The sequence below is a fragment of the Trichosurus vulpecula genome, chromosome 1, assembly GCF_011100635.1.
Source record: "Trichosurus vulpecula isolate mTriVul1 chromosome 1, mTriVul1.pri, whole genome shotgun sequence".
NCBI lineage: Eukaryota > Metazoa > Chordata > Mammalia > Diprotodontia > Phalangeridae > Trichosurus > Trichosurus vulpecula.
Window position 1 is genome coordinate 145,746,790 of NC_050573.1, and position 22,554 is coordinate 145,769,343.

At 39.7% G+C, this 22,554-nt stretch overlaps 1 protein-coding gene across 1 annotated transcript; it reads left to right on the top strand.

The window, feature by feature from the left end:
- Positions 1-3,617: 3,617 nt before the first annotated feature.
- PABPC1 (poly(A) binding protein cytoplasmic 1) lies at positions 3,618-19,430 on the top strand. The gene is made up of 15 exons (XM_036742045.1): positions 3,618-4,630; positions 7,239-7,432; positions 7,557-7,672; positions 9,768-9,907; positions 10,880-10,974; positions 11,313-11,450; positions 11,861-11,956; positions 15,368-15,634; positions 15,815-15,905; positions 16,245-16,355; positions 16,460-16,614; positions 17,162-17,246; positions 17,830-17,960; positions 18,439-18,535; positions 18,970-19,430. Exons 1-14 carry the CDS (start codon positions 4,438-4,440, stop codon positions 18,529-18,531), a joined length of 1,905 nt encoding a protein of 634 aa, XP_036597940.1. The 5' UTR covers positions 3,618-4,437; the 3' UTR covers positions 18,532-18,535; positions 18,970-19,430.
- The last annotated feature ends 3,124 nt before the right edge of the window (positions 19,431-22,554 follow it).

Genomic DNA, 22,554 nt, shown 5'->3' on the forward strand with positions numbered 1-22,554 from the left:
ACTTATAATTATTATTATCATTATTATTATCTGCATTATTTCATTAATAGAAGGAATATTTTTAAAGTATTCCCCTCCAGTGGATCAGCTCTCCCAAGATCTTGTCTTAGTCACACAGAATGGGCCTTTCACTGTTTAGCTGAACACATCATTAAAGTAGTGAACTGCCATATCTTTTATATTACACAGAATCTTATGGAGTATTTTTGCTGTCTTCTAAATACCAGTGGCCTGAAAATTATCTATAAAAATCTAAGAAAGTTTAAATGATGAAAGTTCTCTAGAAAACTCTGCAGTTTATTCATTGAGCTGAAAACTGAATGGTAATGATGTCATTATACATTTTTAAGCACCCACCGGGTGATGCTGTATACACATAGAGAAATTATTCTGTCCCACAGCTTGCAATCTAAAATTAGATAAACACAGCCAAACCAGATAAACATAGAAGCACTTTGATTTTTTAAAGAGAGAACTGAAAAGGAGGCCAAAAAAGAAGTTGAGGGGAAAAGAAATAGAAGAATACAGAGAATGAAAAGAAGTGCAGACAAATAGTTGATTTACTTTCCTTTATGCCAATCATCTTTATCAGATCGTAAAAAATAAGTGCTATTAGGGACTAACCACACCAGTTATATCTGTCATTAAATTAGTTCTGTAAGGGTTCTAAAACATTCATTGTCAATAAATTAATAAGAATATTAACACTAAAGTTTTCCTCCAATGCTTCCTTGAAGAGTGGGGGAGATCCTAGTGTCTTGAACATTATTTTAGAACTTAGTCTTACCAAGCTGGGAAAGGCTTTGAGAGTGGAGAGATGACAGACTGTTATGTCTGTCATCCAAGAACCAGCCTAAGCTAAAATCTAAAGGGTTTGAACCAGCTTGGCCACAGGGTAACGAAATTTTTGGCCATAACGCTTCTACAAAACAGTCTAAAGTTTACAAAGCTGGAGGATGATCCTTACTGATGAAATTACAATTCTGAAGTAGAGTCACAAAATAAAGTATTTTCCCTTTTAAACTATGAGTTATGGTATTTGAAATATTTTTATTTTAATAAGAAATGTCATAACCCAATATAAAATTATCTCGGATAGTAATTTAAAGTCTTTTTTTGTCTTTGGTTTCTACTGGTTTTCTTTTTCCTTTTGGTTCAACACAGAATTTGAGCAAATTTTTGCCTTGTTTTTATGGTTATGAGGGAAATACTGTGTTTATTAATCACAAAATTATAAAACATTTTTTAAAGGAATCTATAATAAACTACTTGAGGGCAGTGAATGGGTCTGGTTTTTCTTTTTTTTTTGGTAGTTTCCTATGTTACCTCATATATTTTCTGCTCATTGGGCTTCAAAAAAAATATTGATGATACTGATTTCTATACAAAAGTCTAATGATGGCCATCATACATGGGAAAGAACTTAAGACTGGAGAGTCCAAAGACCTGGGTCCCCAGTCTATTTGCCATTTAAGGAAGGGGTAACTGTAGGCAACTTTTCTGAGCCTCCTTTTCTTTATAAAAACTGGATAGTAATCTTGAATTACTGTTTCAAAAGATTGTTATAAAGGAAGTGCTTTGTAAGTTTCATCATTTTATAATAGTTTTGTTTCTTTCAAAATAGAAACATAAGTAATGCCTCATTGCTTAATGAAGTACACAAATCACCTGTCAATTTCATTTACTATTGTAAACTTAACATTTACAGGAAATACCAAATAAACCAACAACCAAGTACACGATCATAAGTTTAGCTCTGAAAAGGAGGTCAGAGATCATTTAGCTGAACGTCCTATCTATAAAGATGAGGAAACTGATGCCCAGAGAAAGTTAAAGGTTACTCACTAAGTAAGTAAAAGAGATGGGAATCAAGACCTGGTTTTCTCACTTCAAATCGAGTGCTCTTTCAATGGTTCACTTTATAAAGTTCCCTTTCCTTTTAGCAATTAACCACCAATATTCAAATTATTATAGCATTTTGTTCCCCAAAAGCTATTTTATTCCTACCTCAAAATGAACCGGCTGTGACATTCCCATGAGAACCCCTGGACTAGCTTCTAGGTGGGTGACAGCATGTAGTTAAGTCTGCTTCAGGAAAGCAAAAAAGGAACTCTTTTTTCCCCGATGGAGTTTGCAGTTCTGGGGCTTACTAGTTTTTTTTTGTTGTTGTTATTGGTTTTTATTTTTTTGCATTATAAGGACACCTATCCTAGAAACAACGACATCATTACTGTAATTAGTATGCCAGTATTTGTTCTTTAGCATTGCTAAAGGTGAAGCCTTAATGGAAAGCTCTACCATGTGGTATTTCCTTTTTTCCTAGGTGACAGTTCTCAATAGCCTGAGTTCTTGGGGTTGGACAGGGAAAATGCCATTCACTTTTCGCATGTTCTAGGCCTTTAAAATACTGTGAAAAACGTGTCACATACCTTATTAGGAATAGAAAATCTAGAAGCCAGCACAGTGCCTTGCTCATACACAGAAGGCACTTGCACGTGGGCTGAACGGAACTGAAAAAGTCTGCCAAGTGGCACAGTAGGGTAACAGGTGATCCTCAGGACCTGGAGGGGATTACACTTCGGGTCCATAAACTTTTTTTATTTTGCATTTAAAAACATTATTCTGAGAAGGGGTCCAGAGGCTTCAGACTGCCAAAGGGGTTCATGACCCCACCTTCTATTCCCCCCGCCGCACTAAAAAAAAAAAGTTAGGGATTCCTGCCTAAGGAGGAAGCAACCTCTAGGAAAAATGTTAAATCCGCATGAGGAAAAAAAAGCCTGATGTGCACAATGTTTCCCCAGTTAGAGCCTTCTAATAGCAAGTTTCTGATGGCTGTGTGGGAATTGGGGCTATCATCCCTTGCTGGGAGACCAAGAAAAGGAAACAGGGTGTCCTGAAGGTTCAGTTTGCCGCTCAGGAACCTGACCTTTAACGAGCCCGGGATGGGCACGTGCTGGCTGTCACGAGTCCCCCTCCCCCATCCCGAGCCCCCCGGGAAAGAGGCTCCCCATCGGGGCGACAGTTTAACCGAAGACGGAAGTGCGGACGCGGGAGGTGGCGGTGGGGGTGGGGGTGCGGTGAGTCGGGGTTCCCCAGGCCCCAAAGGAGGGAACCCGAGCTCCGCACGGCCCGAGGCAGCGGACAGCTGGCCTACGCCCCAGGCGTTCGCAGTCCGGCCGCCTAGGGGAGGGCGGGGGATGTGGCCGTTGGACTACGGATCCCGGCCGGCTCCGCGCCGCCTTCTGGGGTCGCCGGAGCAGGGGAAGCACTGTAGGCTGGGACTCGTAGTGTGGCCGGCCTGGGGTAACCGGGAGCCGCTCGCTGCTTGGTCCCATGCATAGTTCAGGGCTGGGGGCTAGTCTCTGGGCGCCCTCCATCCTGGGGGAGGTGCCGGCGGGGGATTGAGGGAGGTGGGGGCGGGGGAACGTCCCTGGGTGGGGTGCACCGGGGGCGGGGAATGGGGGAGGGAGAGGCTGGGAGACGGGGGCGGGGGGCCGGGGCACGTGGGAGGTGGTTAGAGCGAGAGAACCAGGAAGCTTCCGCGCGCCGCCCACCGCCGCTGTGACGGGTTAACGCTTCCTCCAGCGGAGGGTGGGTTGGGGACCTCCTCTGCGAGTGAGTCGCCCCTCCCCCAGCCTCGCGTAGACGCTCGCTCCGCCCCATCTGACGCATGCGCGGCGGCTCCACCCCCTTGTCCTCTCCACCCCACCCCTCCCCACTCCCGCAGCCTCTGCCACCGCCTCTCCCTCTCCTTTCTGCTCTTTCCTCCTCCTCCTCTTTTTCTCTCCCCTCCTCCCCTTCATCTTCCTCCTCGTCCTCCCCCTCTATCTGGACTGACGCTCGCGCCGGGCGCCGGCGTCAGACGCGCGGGGGCGGGGCGAGTAGGACGCCGGGTATAAGTAGAGGGTGCGGGAGGCGGCGCGTCCCCTTCTCCCCGGCGGTTAGTGCTGTGAGTGCGGAGTGTGTGCTCCGGGCCCGGAACACACATTTATTATTAAAAAAATACAAAAAAATACAAAAAAATCTTTTAAAAAACCCACAAAAAAAATCATAAAAAATCCGCGTCTCCCCCGCCGGAGACTTTTATTTTTTTTCCTCTTTTATAAAATAACCCGGTGAAGCAGCCGAGACCGACCCGCCGCCCGCGGCCCCGCAGCAGCTCCGAGAGGGAACGAAGAGACAGGCCTTCCCCGCCGCCAGGACCACAGTCACCTCCCGAGCCAGCCCCCGAGCAAGCAGCACCGGTAGCCGGCGGCGGATCGTACCCATTCCGTGGCCGTTGAGTAGTTTTCGATTCCGGTTGATTTTTGTCCCTTTGCTCTTGCCCTCTCTCCCCTCCCCCCCAGCCCCCCGGCTCCAGACTCCGGCCCCCCACACTCCCCAACCTCTTCTCACGGAAAGTTCGCGGCTTTTGGCCCTTCGGGCGGCGGCGCCGAGATGAACCCCAGCGCCCCCAGCTACCCTATGGCCTCGCTCTACGTGGGGGACCTGCACCCCGATGTGACCGAGGCGATGCTCTACGAGAAGTTCAGCCCGGCCGGGCCCATCCTTTCCATCCGGGTCTGCAGGGACATGATCACCCGCCGCTCCCTGGGCTACGCCTATGTCAACTTCCAGCAGCCGGCGGACGGTGAGAGCCGGGGACCGGGAGCCGGGAGGGAAGGGGTCGGGGCGGAGAGGCCACGAGGGAGCTGGCTGAGGACCGGATGGGGGTGGGTTCGAGGGCACAGTTTGGGAGGGAAGCTCTTTAGGAGTGGGAGAAGAACCGGGGCGGGCCGAGGTCTGGGGTCCAAGTTGGGGGAAAAGAGGCGTCCGGGCTGGGCTGCCCCTGGAGCCATGTTCGCACACACGCGGCACCCACACGCCCCCCGCCCCGAGCACTTCCTCCTTTGCGACCATTTTCTCGGCCGCAAAGCCACTTCCAAACTTTGATGACGCGGAGGTTTGGGGGTTGGGATCCTGTATTTCCCAAGCCCTCCCCCTCTAAGGCGTGGGATTTGCTGGTTTGGGGCGTTGGGCGCCGGCCCATTACGCGGCTGCCAGTGATATGACTCCTCAGGTATATTGGGGGCCTCGAGCTTTGGGGAAGCTGGGGAAGATCCGTTCATGCCCAAGAAATTAGGTGCCCACAAATACCACGTGTTGAACTCTGCAACCTTTAGGCCCGAGGCCTACGTCTGCAGAAATCCTCCAAGGGAAAGCGCTCTGGGCCTTGAAATAAAGTTAGATATTTGTCCGGATATAAAGTCCATTGGAAAGTGTTGGGGTGAGGGGTAGTTTTTAGGGGTGGGGCGGTTGAGGAAAGGGACTGCCTCTGGGTGGCACCCCTTTCCCCCACACACCCATTGGCCTCTGAAGAGGAGCTGGCGATCATTGTAAATGCCAAAGTTCAAAACGGTATACTTAAAATTCGAACTTCACTGTGGTTGCTTCGAGCTGTAGAGAAATTTGCCCAGTATTTTCTTTGCTGTTTCACCTGATGATATGACTTGGAGGTTTCTCCTATGTTACAAAGTTTCATCTTTGCTTAGTACCATTATTTTCAGAGTATAGTGGAATTTTATTGATGTTAAATCACTACTTAAAACTGGGTGTTTATCTAGAATCGAGATTGTGAAATATGCATCAATAGTCAGAATTCATGATTAAACATTAAAACTATTATGAGTTAGCCAGGTTAATCAAATTTGTGGCTTGTTAGTGTGACAGAAATGGTTTGGCATTCGAAGCACCTTTTACAAAATTAGATTAATTTTACTTAATAGTACATTTGCAGCTTTTATATGCTGTAAAGGAGAATTTGTACTCATTCAGAAATGTTGAAAGCTTTAAACTTTGGGTTTCTAGATCTAGATCTTTGAAAAGAGAATTTTAGTTGACATTTTTAGTTGTAACAAAATGCTTCTGTCAAATTGATAAGCATAATTTTTCTAAAATGAATTTTAATGAGAACCTGCTCTTCTCTTTTGTGCTATTAAAACTAACTGTAAATGATACTTAATGGTTTCCCCCAAAATATGTCTTATTTAAATGACTTTTGTTTAGTTTTGACAGTTAATTCATGAAATGAGTTACAGTAATTTGGGCATCACTAATAACCAGAAAATGGCAAGTTGGAGGTGGTTCTTCGGCTCATACATAGATCTAGAGCTGAGACAAACTTTAAAGTTTTAAAGAAAAATAAAAATTGCTTTGTGCCTGGAAAAGTAGAGCTGTAGGTTGCCATGGATACAGGATTCTGTTTACATTACTGGTCCTTTCTAGTAGTTAAAGAGCAGCACGGCAACCAATCAACAGAAAATATTCTCTTTGGAATTACAATTCTATAATTTATAGACTTTTTAGGGCCAATTTTAAGCAGATATTCAGATATTCACTTTTTTGCTTACATTCTACCTGATAGGATGGGCATGTGCACTAATCTTTGAAAGTGACCAGCTAGCTTCAATTAAATAGGAAGGGGTGACTCATCCAAAAGAAGTTCAAGCAAAGTCAGCTAAAACTAGGAGAAACTGAGTACGTGTGGTCAATTGAGAATGGGCTGGTTAGCTGATTTCCAAAATGGAGGAACTGGAACTTTCATTTGTAGAAAAGTGCCTGGGGCATCATCAAAGTGGTTGCTTTCTTATTTAAATTTTGGGACTAGGTTCTGCTACTTGAGGAAATGGTTGTCCTTTTGACCCAAAGGCTAGATTTTTCTAACCTATGAGTTACTTGTAGGTAGAGCCAATCTTGGCTAAATCAAACCTGACTACAACCAAAACTGATAAGATATAAAATTGATGGATTGAAATTTTGTGGTACTCATCTTAATGTCTAGTAAGGATTTGGGCCAAGTCATGATGTGCAAAGTATACTGTAGAAGAGTAGTATTTGCATTGAGGGAAGGTTATGGAATATAAGAATTCCCATAAATTAGCTAGATTATCTGAATATTTGGAAAATAGTGAAGAATGTACCTTGGGTGCTTAAGAAAGACGTGTCAGTAATTTTAGAATTCTGCTGTATATAACCATTTTGTTTGTAGGAAATAGTTGGTTTCAGTTTGTTTATTGTGCTTTGAACAGATTAAAGGTATTGGTAACTTCTTCCTTGCCTGATATTCACAAAGGTTACATGGAAGGAGCCTTAATCTGAGATCATCGTTAAGGTGTTACGGGTATTTTTTCCCTCAGAATACACAATCTTGAAAGCCCTTTAGAACATGCAGGTAATCTGATTTTCTTTTCTCCCCACAGCTGAACGGGCATTAGATACAATGAATTTTGATGTCATTAAGGGCAAGCCAGTGCGTATCATGTGGTCTCAACGTGATCCATCACTACGTAAAAGTGGTGTGGGCAATATATTCATCAAAAATTTGGATAAATCCATTGATAATAAAGCATTGTATGATACATTTTCTGCTTTTGGAAACATCCTTTCTTGTAAGGTAAGTTAAAACTCCAGTTAATGAGTATATTAGTTTGCAGTGTTTAGTCATGCTTGGATGAGGTAAATTGAAAGAGATCAGCATATAATACTTAGAAACTTGGTAACATGATCATTCTTTTCAGGTGGTATGTGATGAAAATGGGTCAAAGGGCTATGGATTTGTACACTTTGAGACCCAAGAAGCTGCTGAAAGAGCTATTGAAAAAATGAATGGAATGCTTCTTAATGATCGAAAAGTGTAAGTATACAGCCATCAAATGGCCTATTATTTGCAAGGACCTAGTGATATGCACTGTGGGGTACAAAGACAGCCAAAAAAGTTTCCTGTCACCAAGGAGTTTACATTCTACTGATAGAATATACTTTTATTTTAATGTTGCCTTTATTTAAAAGTGCTCACATAACTTGAATGTCGTAAGTAACTACACTGGTAAATAGCAATGAACAAAATAATACGAACAGCCAAAAAAATTGTGGGAAGTGAGACTTTTAAAATCAAATGCAGAATTTAGAACTGGTGATCAAAATGAAACAAGAGGTATGTATATAACCAGAATATTTCAAAATTTCAAAGTTGGTTATAAGATAGTAAATGCTGACAGTAGAAATAATTGATTAGTTTTCCTAAATGTTCCCAATGTTTTTTGAAGATGAGAGTAGATAAACTTTTGAAGCAAGAAAAACCAGTAAAAATGATTGAAATAAAAAAATTCTCTCAGATTTTTGCCTAAATAGGTTAATGAAGCCCTTGAAGTTGTAAAGATTTTAAAATGTCAAAAGACTCAGGTTTTATTCTGATGGGTCATTCATTAGCTAATGAGAAGGACCTGCTTTTTTGTAGCATTCCTCATCTAACCTAGCCCAAAGACAACCTCGATCTAAAGAGAATCATTATTTTGACTTGAATACAAAAAGAACCTAAGCAGATTTTGTTTAGAGGAACTCAAGGTCTGCTTCAAAGTAAAACCATAGGAAAGGTTTACATGTTCGAAAGATTTTGCCCATTGGAAGCCCAGTTCCAGATTAAGAAGACTTGAAAATACCTTGAATACTGTAACTATAATTTGAATAACTATAACTAAATATTGTAACTACAAAAATCTCATTGGACCAAGTATTTTTATGCCTTCAGATAAATGAAGTTAAAATCTTGGCTCCTTTCTGCTACAAATGGTCAGAAATTGCCAACTTGATTAATGCACCGATCAAAAATTGTAAAACTTCCAGATACTTTTATTGGGCTGTGAGTGAAATAGCCAAAATTGATAGCACCATTCACTGATTTTATTTAAAAAAAAAACAATTTAGAACCTTTTGGGCAATGGGACTATACAAATGGAAGGTCTAAAATAAGAGCTAGATGGCACAGTGGTCCTGGAGTCAAGAAAACCTGAGTATTTTAACTCCAGGCTCAGACATTTACTAGCTAATGGTGACCCTGGGCAAGTCTCAACCTTAACTGAGGAAATTCTATATTAGCACCTTACCTCCCAAGGTTGTTAACAACTGATACAGTTGTAAAAGTGCCTCCTACTGAAACAGTAGGAACTATATAAATTTTTCCATGCTAAAAGTCAAGCTTTTAAGTGTGCTAGGCATTAATGTTAAACATTAGGGATACGAAGAAAGGCAAAACAGTCTCTGTTCTCAAGGAGCTCAGTAATGGACTACTAAAAACCTAAGAAAAGTGATTTTGTTACTAGTAAACAGTTATTCTATTACCCACATACTTCCTGTTGAGATAGCACTACTATGCATTCTTGGATTAATGTGGTGTTTCCCAAAATAGTCCTCAGAGCATTTGGAGACTTAAAAAGACAGAATTGGTAAAGGAAAGATTAGACACAAAACAAAATTAAATCTATATGTAGAAATGTCCACAGGTAAAGATTTTAAGTTAAATATTTTATAGGAAAATGGTGTTAATATAAACTACAGGGAATCCCCTCCCTTCTTACTCCCCCACCCTCAATCATGGTGGCTTTGTATATCAATTTTTTTGTTTAGTCATTTCAGTCATGTCTGACTTCATGACCATATTTGGGGTTTTCTTGGAGTGTTTTGCCATTTCCTTCTCCAGATCATTTTATAGATGAGGAAACTGAGGCAAACAGGGTTAAGTGACTTGCCCAGGGTCACACAGCTAGTAAGGCTGGATCTGAGCTCAGGAAGATGAGTCTTCCTGACAACAGGCTTTATACATTGTACCACCTACCTGCTTCTAGATTAGAATAAAAAGATTGTCAGTAACTATTATAAAATCAAGCCAGCTTCCTTCTGAACTAAAAAAAAAACTACAAAACTAATATTGGTGTTTACATTTCTACAATTAGCTTCGTTGGTCGATTTAAATCCCGTAAAGAAAGAGAAGCAGAACTTGGAGCTAGAGCAAAAGAGTTCACCAATGTTTACATCAAAAATTTTGGTGAAGACATGGATGATGAAAGACTGAAGGAGCTCTTTGGCAAGTTTGGTAATGTCTCTTATATTTCTTTATACTTACAAAGTTCCAAGGTACAATTTTAATTTTTATTGTTATAAAAAATTACATGGTGTGTTACAATATAGTTCTTAAGTTTAGATTATAATTTATACTATAATAAGCTCTTAGGTTAAAGTAGCATTTTAGTCTAGTGAAATATCCTTGTACATGATTCTAATTAAGAATAAGAAATCTGTTGATACCAACAGCAGTGAATGATTGGATCCAGGCTAGTTACTGAGAAATATTCTAGCACTAGTTGGAGGGAGTTATGGATAGCTTAAGCAGTAATGGTATTTAAGCCAGGGATTTAAGTATTTTGAGATAACGTTAGTTTTAAAGTTAGAAGTCATTGTGTTTACATGTTGTCCTTCATTTAGAAAGTCAGTGCTTCTGGTGTTAGGGCATGTACTATGAATTTTGCACTAGGCATAGTAAATTTGTGGCCACATTTTGAGCAATGATGGCATATTTTCCATAAACGCTCTTGTCTGCCATGCTTTCACATAACTTTCTACTAGTCCTGAAAAGCTTGGACCATCTTGACATTTTAAGCTTGTGAAAATGTTGTTTCTTATCCATCATTTGTCCTTTCTTACTATAGGAAGCCATACAGGTTTGAAAGTTTTTGGTTTTTTGTTAACCTGGGTGTACCTAATATTCTACAGCATGGTGGAGTGGATAAAAGAACTGACTTTGGACTCAGAAACAGCTAGTTTCTCGGTCTTGTCCCTAACACATGCTAGCTTAGTTTCTGAAATCTGTTCTAAGTGGAAACAGGTGGCTTTTAGAGAAGAGTATCTATAAAGAATCATACAGGAGAGCAGTCTTTTAGTATTAGAGCTTCCTGTGATCTTCAATATTCAGAAGAAAAGCCAAGTTTTATTTTTTCATACTTAATTTTAAATCAGTTACCAGTTTTTGAATAGTTTTGGAGTACTGTGTTAAATTTTTCTTTTAAAGGACCTGCTTTAAGTGTAAAAGTAATGACTGATGAAAGTGGAAAATCCAAAGGTTTTGGCTTTGTGAGCTTTGAAAGACATGAAGATGCACAAAAAGTAAGGCTTAAATTTTCTCAAATTATGACCATCTTGTATGCAAATAGAGTACAAATAGTCTCTGAAAGGAAAAAAAAGGGGGTATTGTGGTATTTTATTCCTGACTGTGGCATCCAAGTTAGCAGGTACTCTGAAAACTGCTGTTACATTTCTGCATGCATATATTTTACGAGAAATAGATTTTGAGGAGTTTGTGTGATGTCTATAAATTTGAGATTTTTTTTAGTGACAGAACAAACTTTGTCCACTGATATTGAAAGTAGACAAATTGATCATTCTCAACCAGTTTATCGGACTACCACATGGATCTAAAGTCCTTTATCTCTGTGATCTTCAAGGCTGTAGATGAGATGAATGGAAAAGAACTGAATGGAAAACAAATTTATGTTGGCCGAGCCCAGAAAAAAGTGGAAAGACAGACGGAACTCAAGCGCAAATTTGAACAAATGAAGCAGGATAGGATCACCAGATACCAGGTTTGAGTTTTTCTGTTTCTTAGTTGACAGCATTAAGGCCAGGGTAGGGAACATTTTTCTTTTGAGCTGAAAAGAAAAATGAAACTAAAAAGCCACTATGGTAAAAATAAACTGCTTAGGGTTGATTTAATATATTTTTAAGTATCCCACTTATATTTAAAAGTAATATAGGAAGCTAAAATTAGTTATCTGGGTGGATGGAGTGAGGGGGGGATAAAGTGAGAAGTGACCAGTGAAATGACTGAGGAACATACTGAATAGATTTTCATGATGATCTCTTGAAATTTTCCCCAATAAAAGTATTTTAGACTATTGGCCTGATTAAATTAGGCATGAATATCCACTTTTAAACTCTTAATATCTGAAAACTTTTCCATAAATACTATTTATGCTTAGCTGCTTCTTTTTAGGGTGTTAACCTGTATGTGAAAAACCTTGATGATGGTATTGATGATGAGCGATTGCGAAAAGAGTTCTCACCATTTGGTACAATCACAAGTGCAAAGGTAAAGCTTTGGGTATTAGATTTTTCTAAGTACGAAAAATGTTTCTTTTTGAAAAATGGCATTTCTTATCATTTGTGTGTATATATGTAGATAGATGGATGGGTGGATACAAGTGAATTATCTAAGCACTCATCACAGTAGTAATGCAGTCAGACTAAATGCTCTCCAAAAATACTTTTCAAAAACAGGTGTAGTAATCAAGTTCAAGCATAACTAATTAGATGTGTGATCAGTAAGCCTGCCTTCACCTTTGTTAGCTTCTAAGAAATGGCATTTATTGAGCTCTTGGGGATACTGAAAAAGGCGCCCCACTCCTTGCTCTTGAAAAGCTCAGTCTATATACAAAAAGTTAAACGCAAAATAGAGAATAAGAGGATAGCACTGGCATTAAAAGGGGTGTTGGTAAAGACTTCTTGTAGAAGGTGGGATTTCAGCTGGGACTTGAAGGAAGCCAGGAGACAAAGAGGAGGGAGGAGAACATTTTAGCCATGAAGGATGGGCAGGAAATGCCCAGAGTCAGGAGATGACAGTCACCTATGAGGAACAAACAGCAAGGAGGCAGCTGTTGCTAGACTGCACAGTACATGTGGTGAGTAAGGTGTAAAGGCTGGAAAGGTAGGGGGCTGGGTTATAAAGGGCTTTGAATGAGGAACAAACAGGATATTTATTGTGTTTGATCCTAGAGGTGATTTGAAGCCAAAGGGGAGAGGACAGGAGGAGGGATTTGTGCCTTAGGAAGGGCAATTTGACAGCTGAGTGAAGAATTGACTAGTGGCTCAAGACTCAAAGCAGGGAGACCCAACCAGCAGGCTGTCCAGGCATAGGATGTCATGGTAGTGTTAGAGGAGAGGAAGGGAGCACATGCTATAAAAATCATAGGACTTGACAGCTGATTGGATAATGGGGGATGAGTGAATAAAGTCAGGGGAGGGTTTGGGGGTGGGGGAATAGGTGGTTCAGTTTTGGACATGTTGATATCTAGGGGATAGCCAGTTTGAGGTGTCTTTGATAGGCAGCTGGAGATAGGAGTATAATGGAGGTTAGGAAAGTGAGTAGGGCTGAGAGTCGTCTGCAGACAGATAATTGAAACTAGGAGTTGGGAAGCTAAAGTAAAATAGCATAGAGGAAGATGAGACTCAGGACAGCTTTGGGGAGGTCCCCAACCCCCATGATCATCAGAACATGATGGTGGAAGAAGACAGGTCAGGTAGGAGAACCAGGAGAGAGCAATGTTGACCAAAAAAATGAAAGTTCAAACAGTGTGATTAATGTGGCATGGCAATTTAATTTTGCAAAAGGCAATAACTTATGAGAACTTTAACAATAAAACACACACATACCAGGCTGTGATAAGAGCAAGTGGCTGCTTGTTCTAAAGTAAGAGGTTCTTAACTTTGCCCCACTTTAGTAGTCCGAAGCCTGTGGAACCCTTTGAGAATGTTTTAAAATACATAAAACAGGAACCTAAGGTGGTGCAGTGGACAGAGTGCTGGACCTGGAGTTCAGGAAGACCTGAATTAAAATCTGTTCTCAGGTTCTTAGCTATGTGATCCTGACCAAGTGTACCCATTTCCTCATCACTCTATAAAATGGGCATAGGAATTATATATACCTCTTAGGGTTGTTATGAGGAGAAAATGAGATATTTACAGAGCGCTTTGCAAAACTTAAAAGGTAATACAGATTTATAGATTATGTAAAAATACATAGTATTAAAAAGGATTTCCATTTGTTAATAAATAGTAATTTTTTTAAAGTTCTTAGACTATCGGTTAAGAACCTGATACAAGGTAAATGCTTCAGAGGAGTCTGGTTCTGATAACGTCTCATTTTGCCCTTGGACAGTAGAGCACAGATTTTTGAATACTCATTTGTCATGTATAAATGAGTTAATAGAAATTTTGGTGAGCGCAGAAGGTACTAATAGGTATTGCAGGGAAGTCGTCAGGAGATCATGTGGTTAGGATAATCAGAAAGGAGAAAAGATGATAGCCTACTCTATTTGTGGTTCCATTTAAGGTACAGTGTTTGATTCTTATTTTTTCATGAAGTAGAGTAATTTACATGCTAGAGACCCGACACTTTCTAGTCTTCATTCTACAATGAAAAAATGCACAGGTTTCTGTTTTCTTTTGAGGCTTGTATGTAAGTATAACTGCATCTCAAGCATTTTCCTTTAGTCCAGTATCTGAGGGCTTTGGTATATAAAGGTGTTTAAGTTGAAAGCTGAATAAACTTGAATGAAATTACCTTTTAAAAGGAAGCCTATGGTGACTCCATGTAAATTAGATGACAACCTCCTAACTTAGATGATACTCTAAATTTTCATAACTGGTACGGTTCACCTTAAGGCTTTATTTAGCCAGTGGTTTGGGGGGTATTTTGAAATAGAACAATCAAATCTTTGTGAACACTAAAAAAAAAAGGCAACTTGGCTTGTTCATACCAACATTGACAGTTCCCTATGAACTTTGTTGGAAGGTTTGAAATAAATTGGAGTTGTCTGTAGTAAATTTGGACAAATTTCATTGGAACTGAGTACATAATGAAAAATGGATATTCAATGAACAAAATCTAGTTCTTTTTTTGAAAATATTTGTCTAAATGGTTATCCTTTTCCCCTCTCGTTCAACATACATTGTTATATTACTGATTCACAATTTATTACTAATCGACAAGAAGCAGATCATCTTGGGCTTTTCCCAGTTTGGGGGGTTAGCAGGAAAAAAAACGAACCTTAACTCTTGTCTTACAGGGCTAAACGTTGAATGTTGTAAAAACAAAAACAAAACATTGAATGTTGTAGAATACAAATGACTTGGAACATGTCTGCAATAAACCCCAGCGTGCAGTATCCAGGAACAGTGTAACATCATGTCATTAGTGGTTCCTGGGTATGGTGCAGTGACTAAGACCTACAGTTTTTCATCTTTGTGGCTGTGGGTGCAAGCATTCCTCTTAATAAACTTTATTACTAATTGACAGAGGAGGCAGCTTATCTTTGACTTTCCCCATATGGGGGCTTTTAGAGAAAAATAAACCTAAACCCCAAATGATGTACTGGGCTAAAAATAGGATGCAGAATACAAGTAACTTAATTATGGAAAGATAAACTCCCAGGGGTTTTGAACACACCTACAGTAAACCCCAGTATGCAGATCATCCAGAAGCAATAAATGACATATGATTAGTGGATCTTTGTATGATGTAATGAGCATTTGACCTGAGGTTCCCACAGTTTGTTAGCTCCCACTGACGTGAGCAACTTGGTCTCAGCCCCAATTTTGTAATTGTAAAAAATAAGATTAAATACTTAAAATAATGAAGAAATGAGATAATGTGTATAGAGCCGTTTGTGCATGGGGTTGTTTAATTTCAGTGGTTTTGTGTTTCCCCCCCTCTTTCAACAAGGTGATGATGGAAGGTGGCCGCAGCAAAGGGTTTGGGTTTGTATGTTTCTCTTCGCCAGAGGAAGCCACCAAAGCAGTCACAGAAATGAATGGCAGGATTGTTGCCACTAAGCCATTGTATGTAGCTTTAGCCCAGCGCAAAGAGGAGCGGCAGGCTCACCTCACAAACCAGTATATGCAGAGAATGGCGAGCGTCAGAGCTGTGCCCAACCCTGTAATCAACCCCTATCAGCCTCCTTCAGGTTACTTCATGGCAGCTATTCCTCAGGTATGTACTGGAGAAGATACCTGCTTTGTTTGGTATATAACATTGATGTGAAGATGTTTTGGTTAAAGCTATAGATATTGATGGTGTATATTAGTACATTGTGAGTATTTCCATAGTAGAGGCATAGCATTTTGGAGATAGTGATTTGTGATGAGTGATTGGTTTAATTTTGTCCTGCAGACTCAGAACCGTGCTGCATACTATCCTGCTAGCCAAATTGCTCAACTCAGACCAAGTCCTCGCTGGACTGCTCAGGGTGCCAGACCTCATCGTAAGCCCCCCCACCCCCCGCCCCGCTTTAATCTTTTATATATGTATTTAGCAGTGGACATCATTAACAAGCTCTTCAAACTATCATGGTTAAAGGACTTTTATTTTCATGAAAATAGTCATAATTTTTAGTTGCTCTACAAACCTGATTCAGTCCATTTAGTGATCTTCAGATGGAGTGTTAGGAATGTGTTGCTAGATAATAACTTGGTTTTGTAGTCCTCATGTGTTCACAATTCTTGACCATTCAAATATGAGGTAAATGAGACTGAGTTTTAAAGAACATAAAAAGGCATTCTCTTGATAATATGAGTAATACATGGCTGCATTTTTAAATTAGCATTCCAGAACATGCCCGGTGCTATCCGCCCAGCAGCTCCTAGGCCACCATTTAGTACAATGAGACCAGCTTCTTCACAGGTTCCACGAGTCATGTCAACACAGCGTGTTGGTGAGTGTTGCATAATCTTTGGGCTATAATAAATAGCAAAAAATTAGTATTTTTTACAGTTTAATTTCATGTTAAATATTTTAAAATCCTTCCCTCTCCCTTAGCAAACACATCAACTCAGACAATGGGTCCACGTCCTGCAGCTGCTGCTGCTGCAGCTACTCCTGCTGTCCGCACAGTTCCACAGTATAAGTATGCTGCAGGTGTTCGCAATCCTCAACAGCATCTTAATGCACAACCACAGGTTACCATGCAGCAGGTATGGATTTAATTCTGATTATAAAAGGTGACCATCTGGACAGGAACTGAAGGCGGCAGCATAATAAAGCAGTTTGGGCGATTTAAAAAAAAGTTTATTAGCATCTGTCTCCATTTTTCAATAGCATGTAAAATGCAAGTTTTTTTCATAATAGATGAATAACATGGATTACCTTGTGATAGAATTTTAAAAACATAGGACATAATAATCATATTTCTTAGCTACAGAACTTGAGAGGTAAAAACAGCTGATGCTTAACTAGTTGCTTTATTTTCAGTCAGAAGTCATCTCAGTTTCTTTATCCTGACTGTTTGGTGTGCAGTTTAGCAAAATATTGGTGGAAACATTTGCAGGAGAGAGAGAAGAAGGAAAAAAGGAAGTTCAGGGGTTACTTTGGAGTGGGTTGTGGTCCTTGGAAATTCTGTATTACCCATCGGTTACATATTCAGATATCCAGATTGCAGTCTTCATTATGCCTTCATCTGTATATAAAAATACCAGAGTACTGTAAACTTACGCAGTTGCTCATTAATATTTTTATTTCTAGCCTGCTGTTCATGTGCAAGGTCAGGAACCTTTAACTGCTTCCATGTTGGCATCTGCCCCTCCTCAAGAGCAAAAGCAGATGTTGGGTATGTATTTGATTTTAGACAGTCATGAGTTTTATTTCAGTTTCTTTGATTTGATGGTATTAATTTGTATTTAATAACAAAATCAAGGAGTTGAGGGCTAGAAATCTCAGCTACATACTTTTCAGGTAAAAATGGGATTATTTGAATACCTTGATAGCATTCAGGAAGTCAGTAGGGTATTTTTGACTGATTTGGAGTGATCTGCCTCTTCTCAAATATAAAGGATCTTCATTACTTGAAGACTAGGGATTTGGAGTCATCATCTACTTTCTAGAAAGGGGAATTTGAACCAAAATGGTGAGGGGAAAACTTGATTGCTGAGTTTGTCTGAGACTTTAAATTTTTGTCTTATATTATGCAGTCTTTTCATGGAAAAGTCACCCTGGAGTGACTAGATGAACTGTGAATGGATAATCTGACTTTCCAGATACATTTTCCACGAAGGAAACAATAGTCCTCTTTCTAAGGCAGCTTTTGCTGTATTTTTTCATATAGAATACAAGTATTAATATCAATGGTAGTTTTGAAAGATGCTAACATAAAATACAGATTTGAAATCTATTTATTCACCCTACCCCCTTAGGTGAAAGGCTGTTTCCACTCATCCAGGCCATGCACCCTTCCCTGGCCGGTAAAATCACTGGCATGTTGCTAGAAATTGACAACTCTGAGCTTCTTCATATGCTTGAGTCTCCTGAGTCTCTTCGCTCCAAGGTAATTTTGGTTTCTGACCTAGACTCTTGCTTGAATGATTTTTTTCAGGTCTTTATTTTAAAAATGAACAAGTAATAGAAGGTAATATGCTTAAGCATTAGACTTGGCAAAACCTATAGGATGGCTTCCAATTCTATAATTTTAAGGTTGTGTGATTTGTATGTAGCTCTTGAAGTTTCATATGAGATTCACAACCTGATTTCTTCCTGACTCTTCTTCTTTTTGAGCAGAAATTTGCCCACCTATTAAGGTTTACATTAAGTCCAGTCCCTCCCGCTCCCATTTTGACTAATTGTTGTGGCATACCCAGGACAAGATAGGGTTACTGTAGGTAGTACACCACCTTGTCATCCTTGAATATTTTGTAGCCATGAAACAACTAATATGCTTCATCAGTGTTTGGAGGGTAGGAGTGGAGTGCACTGAGAATTTTGTACTACCAAATAGCCTCCCTTCGTTTCTAATTGATCTTCCTTAGGTTGATGAAGCCGTAGCCGTACTGCAAGCTCACCAAGCTAAAGAAGCTGCCCAGAAAGCAGTTAACAGTGCCACTGGCGTTCCAACTGTTTAAAAGAGTAAGTACTTTGGCGGAAAATTAGTTTTCCTAATTTGTCCTCAAGTTTTATCAGGTGAAGAATTTAAAATGCCTTATGTAACAAAAGTACTTAATATTTGAGATAAGGGGCTGTACTCCATGCTGTACTTTGATTTATTTGATGTGTTGATAAGTTAACCAGAAGAAATAGACTTAAGGAATAACCTTGCCAAATTGTTCATTGAGCATTGCCAATCAAGGGCTAGCAAATAGATATTTTCCTTAAGAAACAGGTAGCGCTGCCTACAAGACAATTTGCCCTATGGTAATGTGAAAATTAATGACCGCCTAGGATAAAGATGGCATTCTTACTGTTGTGGGTGGTTGCAGGTACCAGTCATGCTGCTTTTGGGTACATACTTCATAAGTTTGGTAAGGAAGGGGAGATAAACTTTTTTTTTTCTTAACTTACAGAAAGATCAGGGACCACGAAATGGAACCTCTGCTTCACCGAAGAAAAATATCTAAACATCGAAAAACTTAAATATTGTGAAAAAACATTGCAAAATATAAAATAAATAAAAAAAGGAAAGGAAACTTTGAACCTGATGTACCGAGCAAATGCCAGGTCTAGCAAACTTAATGCTAGTCCTAGATTACTTATTGATTTAAAAACAAAAAACAAGAAAAAACAAAAAACCCAAAAAAATAGTAAAAAACACAAAAACAAATTAATGTTTTATAGTCCCCGGGGGGAAAAGAATTTTCAGCACAGTACAAAAATTTAAAGCATTCCTTTCTTTAATTTTGTAATTCTTTACTGTGGAAAAGCTCAGAATATCACCACTGTTTTAGATAACAGAATTGATACCTGAGCAAGGAAACGTAATTTGGATTATAAAATTCTTGCTTTAATAAAAATTCCTTAAACAGTGGACAATGACTTTTCATACTCTTTTTCAGTCTCCTTACATTGGCATGCTTTAAAGTAGCTAGCGTCTTAACGAGTACTGAGCTGGAATTTAGCCAAGAACACCATTGTCTTCGGTTAGAAAGCTGATGAATTAGTTGTTTGTGAACGTTGAGGTAGTAATGCAGTAAGAGGTGAAAAAATCTAATGTCCCTTTTTAAAGTCCCCCTCCCCCCCAAGGAAAGAGTGATTAGAATTGACGTGGATTAAAAACAATTTGGGAAAATATTTACAGAAACCTCGGTTCATGGAAAACAGTCTGACTTGATCTCTTTTAGGAAGGTTATTCTTTCGCCTCTTTTTAAAAATAGGATTGAAATAAGCTGTTTTCACAGAGCTTTGGAGCTAGAAGTGACATTGAGATAATCTAATCCAGAGAATGAGGGCTGACGACCTTTCTGGAATAACAGTTTATCTCATTATTAGCAGAAAAGGCTCAAGTAGCTCGAGGCTCAAAATAATGTTATAAAGCCCATGCACTTTATTTACCTTTAAGCCTTAACTTTATCCTGCAGTTCTGTAATTGTTTGCGATGTGGAGGTTAGAGAAAAGATTCTATTCTGACTTCATATATTTCAGGACTTTTTGCGCTCAGCTGTTTTGTTTTATGGACCTTATTCTATACTCTTGAAAGAGCATTAATGAACAGAATTTTTCTGTATCAATGTAGGGTCATTTTAATAAGATTTATAGTTGGTGAATGTCAATTTGGTGTGGTGGATGGATTATTTGAGTTAACTTTTAGGGACAACCAAGGCCCATAACTGGCTGTGACCCTGGGGCAAGATAATGCGCTAGTGTGGGATTAAGTGCCTTCAGGCAGCTGAGTAGAAATTGCAGAGCAAGGAGGTGGTAATGTATAGTACGTAATAGACCATAGTTAGAGGGCAGTTCTTCATAATTATTTGTCTTACATCGCTGATGGCAGATCTGATAGGGAGCATCCCCAAACATCCACCTTACATCCCCCATTTTACTTATGAGGAAACAGTATTGGCCTGTGACTTCTATGGGATAAGTATGATAAGTCGCCATGTACCACGTATTCAAAGGGTTAATTAGATCCATAAAGACTCATCAAGCCAGCCAATAGTTAGAATTCAAATTTTTGATGATAATGTAGTCTAATGGCAACAAACTCAAAAATCGAAGGAGGGAGAGGCAATAAAATGTAAGGGTCCCAGGAGGCCTGCATGTTTTTCCAATTACATTTTAATCTGATTGAAGCTGCAATGCAGTTTGAGACCTCCATGTAGACTGCAATAGCATAGGAGAAGCAACAGGTTTATATGAGATTGGAAGAAAGAAAGATAACCACAACCTGAGATGTTTCCTGGGCTAGGTGGATAAATTTTTTAAAGTGGTCATTTTCACTGTGAGATTAAGACCCCTAGAGGTTTGTGAAGGACTATTGGGCCTCAGTCTGCCATGTTTCTGTCCTTGCTTGGTATAGTAGCCTTTGTAATTTGCATCCTCACCCACCGTAAGTTCTTGCAATACTATTTGAGGTCTTGTTACTACCACCTCAGTCTTAGTAAGATTAGTTGTCAAAAGGGGACACAAATAGGACAAATTACTAATTTTCCTAATCTACAAACAACCTTTTGAAGAAATTAAAACATTTTGTACATATAAGAAATTTTTTTGCTGCTTGTGTTTTCTAGTTAAGTCGAGATTGGTCCTTGGAGAAACAACTATTGGGCTTTCATATTGGAAATGAAAATAACCAGGCCTGACAGACCAAAAGTCAGTCATTCATTGGGAACTCAGTTAAAGACATATCAAAAAATCCCTAATAAACATACTCTGAGGAATTTTCACTGCAGTAAAGTGAGCTTTATATATGAACTTGACATAACTGATCTTTTGTTAAGTTCCCAATCAGTGATGTGTTAACTCTAAATGATAAATTATATCTAAGCATATATATGTCCTAAGAGGCAAGTTTTATTAGATTCCGGAAGATAATGCCAGTGGGACCTGTAAGCCCTTGCCACATAGTTCAGACACCCCTCATTGCTGATGAGTCGCTGCCTAGGAGGTTCATCAGTTTCCCTAAGGTAATGCAATAAATAAGACCTGTTGCAGGCCTTCCAAGTGGTCACGGTGGAGCGAGTGATGTGGTCAATTTTTGGTAATGATTTGTCAGTTTGTAGAAGTCAGATCAGAGAAACTAGAGACCAATTAGACTAATAGCCATAGGAAGAGGTAAAAAGGACCCAGACCTAAGGTGGTATCCGCAAATAGAGATGGAAAGGAGTCATGTTTTGGAGGTAGAATTCTGTGATTTAGCATGATTGCAGGCAAGTCAGCTTCATCTGGAAGAGTTAGGCTAGATTACCTCAAAGGCTCCCTTCAGCCCTATGTTTAATGCCAGTAGCATATGTATGCAAAGAACTTTCAGGTCTACAAAGTTTAATTTCCTTTGAAGAAGTCAGTTGGTATTACCCCCATTTTGTAAATGAGAATACAAGGCTCCTCAGATCATCTAGCTTGGGTTCTTAACCTTTTCTGTATCATGGATGTCTTTGGCAGTGTAAGACCTATGCATCTCTTCTCAGAACAGTGTTTTTAAATACATAAAAATTGTATGAGTAGAAAAGAAAGCATTGAAATGCCATTATCAAGTATGTGTCAGACACTGCACTTTAAAATATCTCATTTAGTCTTCATAGCTGTGGGCAGTAAGTTCTTTTATCTCCATTTTTGAAGTGAGGAAACTGAGAGGCAGATTAAATGATTTGCCCAGGGTAACAGCTAGTCTGAGGCCAGATGTTAATGCTGGTTACTTGATTCCAGGCCCAACGTGTTTTATCCACTCTGCCACCTAGCTACCTCCAGAGCCTTTTTGGCTTTTGCTCAGTTCCTTTGTCATAGATGAAGATACTGAGGCCAGGAGGGAGTTACCTAAAGTAACACAGGGTAAAAGAACTGTAATTGAAAGCCTGGTCTAGTCAGTCTTAGTTCAGCATCCTAGAGATCAGCTTGAGTATGTTCATCAGAAGACTGAACATGAGAAAATAATAATCTTAGATTCATAGTCCTAGGTAGGCCATCCTAGCTTAGCTGTTACACCCAAGCATAGCCAT

Excerpts from the sequence above, each read along its gene's own strand:
- PABPC1 (XM_036742045.1), top strand. The coding sequence starts at position 4,438 with ATGAACCCCAGCGCCCCCAGCTACCCTATGGCCTCGCTCTACGTGGGG. Across the intron at positions 10,975-11,312 it reads GACATGAAGATGCACAAAAA|GCTGTAGATGAGATGAATGG; the intron begins GTAAGGCTTAAA and ends GTGATCTTCAAG. Across the intron at positions 11,451-11,860 it reads ATAGGATCACCAGATACCAG|GGTGTTAACCTGTATGTGAA; the intron begins GTTTGAGTTTTT and ends GCTTCTTTTTAG.